This window comes from Coregonus lavaretus (assembly GCF_964263955.1).
Source record: "Coregonus lavaretus genome assembly, chromosome: 13".
Lineage (NCBI taxonomy): Eukaryota > Metazoa > Chordata > Actinopteri > Salmoniformes > Salmonidae > Coregonus > Coregonus lavaretus.
In genome coordinates this window covers 5,150,052-5,161,257 of record NC_140000.1, presented here as the reverse complement: position 1 = coordinate 5,161,257, position 11,206 = coordinate 5,150,052, and the positions used below count along the sequence as shown (strand labels likewise).

At 44.2% G+C, this 11,206-nt stretch overlaps 1 protein-coding gene across 1 annotated transcript; it reads right to left on the bottom strand.

Moving 5' to 3' along the window:
- Positions 1–108: 108 nt before the first annotated feature.
- LOC311139305 (CKLF-like MARVEL transmembrane domain-containing protein 8) lies at positions 109–9,079 on the bottom strand (the record flags this gene model as incomplete). The annotated part of the gene is made up of 5 exons (XM_084174186.1): positions 109–195; positions 462–581; positions 2,871–2,990; positions 3,527–3,577; positions 8,948–9,079. The coding sequence occupies 5 exons, from the start codon at positions 9,077–9,079 to the stop codon at positions 109–111; spliced, it is 510 nt and encodes a 169-aa protein (XP_084030312.1).
- Positions 9,080–11,206: the final 2,127 nt, after the last annotated feature.

Genomic DNA, 11,206 nt, shown 5'->3' with positions numbered 1-11,206 from the left:
AAATGTATTCCAAAGGGAAGGAGTGGTTGTTGCACTTAACCATCGGTACTTTTCAAGATCCTTCATGTGAACCATAACGGATATACTTTAGCTTTCCTTTGTGATTGGTTATTGTTCCTCATCCCTCGATTGCCACGATTTAAAACTTATATACGTACTTCCTGCATAGCAGAGCGTGACCAGGAAGGCAAAGAACTGAAAAACAGACAGATGAAAACATTGAAATTCAGTACAATAGTAGGTGTGAGTAGAGCAGGCTTAAATGGACCAAATAGATATCATTGGGATGGTACACAGTGGCATCATACCTCTCTTATCTGACTTGTAGGCATATATTTGCATTTTAATATTGTATATTTTAATATCGCTTTGATCATAAATACTCAGTCATATTTGTGGTATATTTTCACAGTTGGCTTGATTTAAATGTATGTCTGGGTGGTCTGAGGTGGTTTTCTTACCGTGGATGCTACCCAGCAGTTGTAGTTATGGCGCCCTTTAACAGCATGGCTGATTGAGGCTGCATCCACTGCTGCTGCCACCACATACATCACTGTAGCACTACTGTTGAAGAACAGGCCCTGTAGAACACCACATACATCACTGTAGCACTACTGTTGAAGAACAGGCCCTGTAGAACACCACATACATCACTGTAGCACTACTGTTGAAGAACAGGCCCTGTAGAACACCACATACATCACTGTAGCACTACTGTTGAAGAACAGGCCCCGTAGAACACCACATACATCACTGTAGCACTACTGTTGAAGAACAGGCCCCGTAGAACACCACGTACATCACTGTAGCACTACTGTTGAAGAACAGACCCTGTAGAACACCACATACATCACTGTAGCACTACTGTTGAAGAACAGGCCCTGTAGAACACCACATACATCACTGTAGCACTACTGTTGAAAAACAGGCCCTGTGGAACACCACATACATCACTGTAGCACTACTGATGAAGAACAGGCCCTGTAGAACACCACATACATCACTGTATCACTACTGTTGAAGAACAGACCCTGTAGAACACCACATACATCACTGTAGCACTACTGTTGAAGAACAGGCCCTGTAGAACACCACATACATCACTGTAGCACTACTGTTGAAAAACAGGCCCTGTAGAACACCACATACATCACTGTAGCACTACTGTTGAAGAACAGGCCCTGTAGAACACCACATACATCACTGTAGCACTACTGTTGAAAAACAGGCCCTGTGGAACACCACATACATCACTGTAGCACTACTGATGAAGAACAGGCCCTGTAGAACACCACATACATCACTGTATCACTACTGTTGAAGAACAGACCCTGTAGAACACCACATACATCACTGTAGCACTACTGTTGAAGAACAGGCCCTGTAGAACACCACATACATCACTGTAGCACTACTGTTGAAAAACAGGCCCTGTAGAACACCACATACATCACTGTAGCACTACTGTTGAAGAACAGGCCCTGTAGAACACCACATACATCACTGTAGCACTACTGTTGAAAAACAGGCCCTGTAGAACACCACATACATCACTGTAGCACTACTGTTGAATAACAGGCCCTGTAGAACACCACATACATCACTGTAGCACTACTGTTGAAGAACAGGCCCTTTAGAACACCACATACATCACTGTAGCACTACTGTTGAAGAACAGGCCCTGTAGAACACCACATACATCACTGTAGCACTACTGTTGAAGAACAGGCCCTGTAGAACACCACATACATCACTGTAGCACTACTGTTGAAGAACAGGCCCTGTAGAACATCACATACATCACTGTAGCACTATAGTTGAAGAACAGGCCCTGTAGGACACCACATACATCACTGTAGCACTACTGTTGAAGAACAGGCCCTGTTGAACACCACATACATCACTGTAGCACTACTGTTGAAGAACAGGCCCTGTAGAACACCACATACATCACTGTAGCAGTACTGTTGAAGAACAGGCCCTGCAGAACACCACATACATCACTGTAGCACTACTGTTGAAGAACAGGCCCTGTAGAACACCACATACATCACTGTAGCACTACTGTTGAAGAACAGGCCCTGTAGAACACCACATACATCACTGTAGCTCTACTGTTGAAGAACAGGCCCTGTAGAACACCACATACATCACTGTAGCACTACTGTTGAAGAACAGGCCCTGTAGAACATCACATACATCACTGTAGCACTATTGTTGAAGAACAGGACCTGTAGGACACCACATACATCACTGTAGCACTACTGTTGAAGAACAGGCCCTGTTGAACACCACATACATCACTGTAGCACTACTGTTGAAGAACAGGCCCTGCAGAACACCACATACATCACTGTAGCAGTACTGTTGAAGAACAGGCCCTGCAGAACACCACATACATCACTGTAGCACTACTGTTGAAGAACAGGCCCTGTAGAACACCACATACATCACTGTAGCACTACTGTTGAAGAACAGGCACTGTAGAACACCACATACATCACTGTAGCACTACTGTTGAAGAACAGATCCTGTAGAACACCACATACATCACTGTAGCACTACTGTTGAAGAACAGGCCCTGTAGAATGACAATAACAGGATTCCTGGCTGGCTGGCTCAGATACTGTAGGCTAGTACACATTATAGAATGGCTTCATTTGATCACATTCATAAAGACATGGTCAGGAGCACACAAAAATCCTCTCTTCCCCAAAACCATCCAGGAAGTTCACTCCATTGCTTTTGAGTTACATAAATATTCCACAATTATTCAATCACTAGATATATAATAAACAACCCCAATCACTAAAGTTTCAAGTTGGTCAGATAATGTGCTGTTGTATTATGTGTCGTAGTATGTGTCGTACCACAACTGTCCAGGGGACCTGAGGGATCCTGTTGTAAGCCATGGTCAGGTAGATGATAAGGAAGATGACTGTCAGGACCCAGTACAAGATGGCCACAAACATGACCCACCCAAAGGCAGACTATGGTATTATTTTATGTATCATTAAGGCACATGTAGGGAGATGCCAAAGGTAAAATATAATAAACATGTTTGATATTTTATAATCCAGATACATGCTTAAATAAGGAATATAGACATGTAGTATATGCTGTGTTTTAAATGAATGCATGTGTTCTTTCACAGAGGCTCTCAACAGTGTGCATTACATTAGTTCTTTTTTAAGAAGGGGCCTAAGCCATGCAGCCAATAGAATGATAGAATGAGAGGCTTCATATAGAAAAAAGCATTCATGACCTTTTAGAGTGGACATTGTGTGACAGCTGGACGTTGAAAAAGAAGGGTGGTGCAGAACTAAAATAAGTTAGGAATGTACGCATGTTTGTTCATTTGTGTGTATATAAGAGATCTCTAAGCCAGAGAGAGACAGTTGTTCCATGGAGCAAGCGTGGCTTTGTTATGCAATAAAGTCTTATTCTTGGATTCACAAGCTCTGGTGTCTTGAGAGATATTTTTAAGTTGATTAATTATTAGTCAAATATTTCTACGACAAGACACACGGAAGTAGTTTGTCCCCGCTATCAGCATCCATACCAGCAGACCAAACACCCGAGGGGACAGAGAAGCACATAGCCAGCATTCCAAATGGCACCCTATTCCCTTTATAGTGCACTACTTTTGAACAGGGCTCATATAGCTCTGGTAAAAAGTAGTGCACTATATAGGGAATAGGGTGCCATTTGGGACGTACCCATAGTCAGTGATAGCTGTGCTCTGGTGGTGTCTACTTTATCGTGTATTTAAATGCATTTGCTGTGCTTATCTTGATGGCATACTGTAGAAAGAGATTACAATGAAAGGAAATAATACAGCCTAAGGCAAATCAAATAACAGTTTATTGGCATATGCACAGGATCCAGTGAAGGGTAGAGTGATCTGTTTACCTGCAAGCTCTCATCTAAAACAGTACAACAGCTATATAAAACATAATTGCCAAGTGGTTTTTCATAGTTTGTATTTCTGGAACAGAAACTAACCCCACAGCTGACTGACACCTATCTGATCTGACAGCATTCTGAAAGAATGTCGTAACACATTGATTATGATAAATCTATAGATGCAGTTTGTTATAATGCGTGCTACTGTAAATAATGGGAAGTTTTGTCCTCTGTTGCACTCCAAACCTCCCTTCCTGTTATTAAAATAAAATAATGTTTCATTGGTTGCTTCGTGTCACAGGAAAAAAGACTGTCTAGCCTACGTGGAAGAGGAGACTTTTGGTCACATTCTCCCCTGATGCTGGAAGGAAAAGGGACAATGAAACTGACCTTGTTTTTAAACAACTTCCCTTTCCAGAGAAAACAAAACACTGTACTGAGACCATTGTCTGTCTACACAGAAAGTAGCCTATGTTACAGAAAGTAGTCTAAATTACAGAAAGTAGTCTTATTACAGAAAGTCACCTATATTACTAGCATATATTACAGGAAGTAGGTTGACATTATGTTCATTTTCTCCAGTTATATTTCCATGAACATTTTGAAATAATTGAACCTTCAGTTCAGTGCAGTGTTCAATACGATGTCACGTCACCGTCTGTGAAAAACGGTCATACAGGTCACACAGCATATCTAAAATGTGTATAAAATGCACATAAAATATACAGGTTGAACAGTATGCAAATCTGTTTAAAAGTACTTGGATTCAGCAAATGCCAAATTCTTCCCTTTATCAGAACTAATGTGCCCCTATGATAAGGGTACAATTAGCCATGTGATACAAGGTATGAACAATACAAAATGTCTGATCATCATAATGTGTTTAATTTGTTTAATCAACAAAGCAGAAGATGCGAGCTTCAACTGGAAGCCAGTGGAGTGTGCGGAGGAGCAGGGTGACGTGAGAGAACTTGGGAAGGTTGAATACCAGACGGGCTGCGGCATTCTGGATGAGTTGTAGGGGTTTCATGGCACAGGCAGGGAGCCCAGCCAACAGCGAGTTGCAGTAATCCAAACGGGAGATGACAAGTGCCTGGATTAGGACCTGTGCCGCTTCCTGTGTAAGGCAGGGTCGTACTCTCCGAATGTTGTAGAGCATGAACCTACAGGATCGGGTCACCGCCTTGATGTTAGCGGAGAACGACAGGGTGTTGTCCAGGGTCACGCCAAGGCTCTTCACACTCTGGGAGGAGGACACAACGGAGTTGTCAACCGTGATGGCGAGATCATGGAACGGGAAGTCCTTCCCCGGGAGGAAGAGCAGCTCCGTCTTGCCAAGGTTCAGCTTGAGGTGGTGATCCGTCATCCCAATACTGATATGTCTGCCAGACATGCAGAGATGCGATTCGCCACCTGGTTATCAGAAGGGGGAAAGGAGAAGATTAGTTGTGTGTCTGCGTAACGATGATAGGAGAGGCCATGTGAGGATATGACAGAGCCAAGTGACTTGGTGTATAGCGAGAATAGGAGAGGGCCTAGAACTGAGCCCTGGGGGACACTAGTGGTGAGAGCACGTGGTGCGGAGACAGCTTCTCGCCACGCCACTTGGTAGGAGCGACCGGTCAGGTAGGACGCAATCCAAGAGTGAGCCGTGCCGGAGATGCCCAGCTCGGAGAGGGTGGAGAGGAGGATCTGATGGTTCACAGTATCAAAGGCAGCAGACAGGTCTAGAAGGACAAGAGCAGAGGAGAGAGAGTTAGCTTTAGCAGTGCGGGGAGCCTCCGTGACACAGAGAAGGGATACTGGTCTGTAGTTGTTGACATCAGAGGGATCGAGTGTTGGTTTTTTGAGAAGGGGTGCAACTCTCGCTTGAAGATGGAAGGGACATAACCAGCGGTCAAGGATGAGTTGATCAGCGAGGTGAGGTAAGGGAGAAGGTCACCGGAGATGAGAGGAGGGGATAGGGTCAAGCGGGCAGGTTGTTGGGCGGCCGGCCGGCCGTCACAAGTCGCAAGATTTTATCTGGAGAGAGTCTTACAGTTAGTGAGTGCATACATCATTTTTTATATTGGCCCCCCGTGGGAATCGAACCCATAACCCTGGCGTTGCAAACGCCATGCTCTACCAACTGAGCTACATCCCTGCCAGCCATTCCCTCCCCTACTCTGGACCAATTGTGCGCCGCCCCATGGGTCTCCCAGTCGCGGCCGGCTACGACAGAGCCTGGATTCGAACCAGGATCTCTAGTGGCACAGCTATCGCAGTGCCTTAGACCACTGCGCCACTCAGGAGACCTCATAGATGCAGTTTGTTATACTGCGTGCTACTGTAAATAATGGGAAGGTTTGTCCACTGTTGCACTCCAAACCTCCCTTCCTGTCATTAAAATAAAATAATGTTTCATTGGTTGCTTCGTATCACAGGAAAAAAGACTGTCTAGCCTAAGTGGAAGAGGATAATTTTGGTCACATTCTCCCCTGATGCTGGAAGGAAAAGGGACAATGAAACTGACCTTGTTTTTAAACAACTTCCCTTTCCAGAGAAAACAAAACACTGTAATGAGACCATTGTCTGTCTACACAGAAAGTAGCCTATGTTACAGAAAGTAGTCTAAATTACAGAAAGAAGCCTATGTTACAGAAAGTCGCCTATATTACAGGAAGTAGCCTATATTACAGGAATCAGCCTATATTACAGGAATCAGCCTATATTACAGGAAGTAGCCTATATTACAGAAAGTAGCCTGTATTAAAGGAAGTTTTCTATATTACAGGAAGTAGCCTATTTTACAGGAAGTAGCCTATATTACAGGAAGTAGCCTATATTACAGGAATCAGCCTATATTACAGGAAGTAGCCTATATTACAGAAAGTAGCCTGTATTACAGGAATCAGCCTATATTACAGGAAGTAGCCTATATTACAGAAAGTAGCCTGTATTACAGGAAGTTTTCTATATTACAGGAAGTAGCCTATTTTACAGGAAGTAGCCTATATTACAGGAAGTAGGTTGACATTATGTTCATTTTCTCCAGTTATATTTCCTTGAACATTTTGAAATAATTGAACCTTCAGTTCAGTGCAGTGTTCAATACGATGTCATGTCACCGTCTGTGAAAAACGGTCATACAGGTCACACAGCATATCTAAAATGTGTATAAAATGCACATAAAATATACAGGTTGAACAGTATGCAAATCTGTTTAAAAGTACTTGGATTCAGCAAATGGCAAATTCTTCCCTTTATCAGAACTAATGTGCCCCTATGATAAGGGTACAATTAGCCATGTGATACAAGGTATGAACAATACAAAATGTCTGATCATTATAATGTGTTTAATTTGTTTAATCAACAAAGCAGATTGATTCACTCCATGAATTCTGATGGCAGCTATTGTGAGAAAGATGGTAAAAGCCACTGACATTGTGATTTCAATCAATTATTATATCAAACTTGGACACAAATATGTTTGTGTCGCAGTTAGGACATCACCCTCTGCAACTGGATCCTGGACTTCCTGAGGGGCAGACCACAGGCTGTGAGGATTGGCAACAACGCCTCCTCCACACTGACTCTTAACTCAGGGGCCCCCCAGGGGTGAGTCCTCCGTCCTCTGCTGTACTACCTGTTCACCCACAACTGCGTGGCTTTGCACGACACCAACTCCCTCATCAACTTTGCTGACGACCCCAAGGTTGTAGGCCTGATTACCAACAACAACGAGTCAGCCTATTGGGAGGAGGTAAGTAAACTGGCATTGTGGTGTCATGACAACAACCTCTCCCTCAAAGTCAGCAAAACAAAGGAGTTGATTTTTAACTTCAGGAAGCAGAGGTGGGAACATGCCCCGATCCACATCAACCGGATTGCAGCAGAGAGAGTCACTAGTTTTAAGTTCCTCAGCATCCACATCACCGAGGACGTGTCATGGACCAACAACACCACCACTCTTGTCAAGAGGACACAACAGCATGCCGCCCCAGGTCCTCTCCAAATACTAGCCCTGCACCATCAAGAACGTCCTGACCGGTTGCATCACGGCCTGGTACGGGAATTGCTCCGTCTACGAACGCAAGGCCCTCCAGCGGGTGGTGAAGACAGCACCCACCCCGCCCGGCCATCTAGATGTATGAAAGTTAGTATATAAGATAATGATCCATCATGTATGGATTGTGGAGTGTGTAAACTTAAATGTTGTATTACCATATCATTTTTGTATGTTCTCTATAGTTATGTACTTGAAAATGTGTCAATTGACCATTTGGGCAGACTTCATACAAAATAGTCCAGTATTGCAATGCTTCACTGGATAAATCTGAAACTTTGCACACACACTGCTACCATCAAGTGGCCAAAATCTAAATTGCGCCTAAACTGCAATATTATATTGTGGCCTTTCTCTTGCATTTCAAAGATGATGGAACAAAAAGAAAATAGAAAACGCATGTTTTTATGTTTGTATTTTATTTTACCACATCTAATGTGTTATATTCTCCTACATTAATTTCACATTTCCACAAACTTCAAAGTGTTTCCTTTCAAATGGTATCAAGAATATGCATATCCTTGCTTCATGTCCTGAGCTACAGGCAGTTAGATTTGGGCCATCAGACTGCTGAACAATTGAACTGGACTGACCACCTGCTCTGATTCTCCTCACTTTAGCACACACGCACTCTCTCATACACACACACACACACACACACACATTTACATTCATGCTACACACACATCACAACTGCTGCTACCAGACTCTTATTATACTGTTCAGTTTATACACTGACCCCCATCCCCTCCTTCTCCAATACACGTGTAAATATTGGACTATAAATGATGCCTTCTTAAATAATACTTATGCTACTATAAAATGTTTATTCTGTTCTACTGAGCCATTTAATTTATGTGCGTTTTCTTATATTTTATTATGTCTTATTGATGTTGCATTGTCGAGAAGAAACCTGCAAGTAAGCATTTCTTTGGACGACGTATACCATGCGTATCCCGTAGCCTACAGCTTGAAACTTGAAACTTGACTACTTACTATTTCTGCGAAAACGAGGAGTCCCGAAGCAGTGCGAAAAAAGTGCCTGTCGTAAGCCAGAGTAGAGGTGTAAAAGTTTTCCGCGATGCTGCTGGTAGACGTTATCACAGTGGGCGTCGCTGCGCCTTCCATCTTCAATATCGATCTACCGCTTTTGGATCCTGCCCCTCTGAATTAAGGAAGGTTGGAAAGAGGGCCATGACGCGTCTTTCCTGTGTAGGCAACAAGACTTCTGCGGAACTCTGTACATTTGTTGTGAAACAACTTGTTTTTGTTTATTGTAGATAATAATATCTGTGACCTGTATGAATGTTATTCTGTCGTCATATAACAAAGCCTACTGTATGTTCAACAGAATTTGGTCAGTTAGCCCTATACCATTCCCAAAATGTCACTGTTGAGAGTGGTTGCATAAATAGGAACTTATTTATAATGATAGTCAAATCGGTGTGCCAGAAACTATTGCCATTTCATGCTCGAATAGATGGTTATGTTTTGCATATGTGCTGTTTTTCCGATGACCCGAGCAGGAGCAATCTACAGCCAAAGACTGAAGAGAGACCTAGCCAGTAGACTGCAGATTGCAGTTTTGAAACTGCAGTAAAAGTGCAGTAACTGCTGTCGGCTGTGTTATTTTAGATGCAGTAATTGCTGCATTCTGCAGTTATACTGCACTCGAACTGCTGCACTCTGACTGCAATATTTTTTTCGTAAGGGCTATGACAGCAGGTGGGATCTCACTTCAAAAGGAGTGCACAATGCAGACTAGCTGTGAATTATTAATTTACTAAACTGTAGTCACACTCTTTTCTCAAACAGATACAATACATTGTGCCATTTGGTCAAACAGCACAGTGTGTGTTCAGTTAACCACTGTCTGGACCTGCTGGAGCATGTCCAATAAGAACAGAGCTCCGGGCAGCTGAGCGGAAATGGAAGACAACTAGACTCCCTGCGGACCTGGCATCTTTACACTCCCTCCTCTCTACATTTTCTTCATCTGTTTCTGCTGCTAAGGCCACTTTCTACCACTCTAAATTCCAAGCATCTGCCTCTAACCCTAGGAAGCTCTTTGCCACATTCTCCTCCCTGCTGAATCCCCCCCCCCTCCTCCTCCCTCTCTGTGGATGACTTCGTCAACCATTTTGAAAAGAAGGTTGACGACATCCGATCCTCGTTTGTTAAGTCAAATGACACTGCTGGTCCTGCTCACACTGCCCTACCCTATGCTTTGACTTCTTTCTCCCCTCTCTCTCCAGATAAAATCTTGCGACTTGTGACGGCAGGCCGCCCAACAACCTGCCCGCTTGACCCTATCCCCTCCTCTCTTCTCCAGACCATCTCCGGTGACCTTCTCCCTTACCTCACCTCGCTGATCAACTCATCCTTGACCGCTGGCTATGTCCCTTCCGTCTTCAAGAGAGCGAGAGTTGCACCCCTTCTCAAAAAAATAACACTCGACCCCTCTGATGTCAACAACTACAGACCAGTATCCCTTCTTTCTTTTCTCTCCAAAACTATTGAGTGTGCCGTCTTTAGCCAACTCTCTAGCTATCTCTCTCAGAATGACCTTCTTGATCCAAACCAGTCAGGTTTCAAGACTGGTCATTCAACTGAGACTGCTCTTCTCTGTGTCACGGAGGCTCTCCGCATTGCTAAAGCTAACTCTCTCTCCTCTGCTCTTGTCCTTCTAGACCTGTCTGCTGCCTTTGATACTGTGAACCATCAGATCCTCCTCTCCACCCTCTCCGAGCTGGGCATCTCCGGCGCGGCTCACTCTTGGATTACGTCCTACCTGACCGGACGCTCCTACCAACTGGCGTGGCGAGAAGCTGTCTCCGCACCACGTGCTCTCACCACTGGTGTCCCCCAGGGCTCAGTTCTAGGCCCTCTCCTATTCTCGCTATACACCAAGTCACTTGGCTCTGTCATATCCTCACATGGCCTCTCCTATCATTGCTACGCAGACGACACACAACTAATCTTCTCCTTTACCCCTTCTGATAACCAGGTGGCGAATCGCATCTCTGCATGTCTGGCAGACATATCAGTATGGATGACGGATCCCCACCTCAAGCTGAACCTTGGCAAGACGGAGCTGCTCTTCCTCCCGGGGAAGGACTGCCTGTTCCATGATCTCGCCATCACGGTAGACAACTCCGTTGTGTCCTCCTCCCAGAGTGCGAAGAGCCTTGGCGTGACCCTGGACAACACCCTGTCGTTCTCCGCTAACATCAAGGTGGTGACCCGATCCTGTAG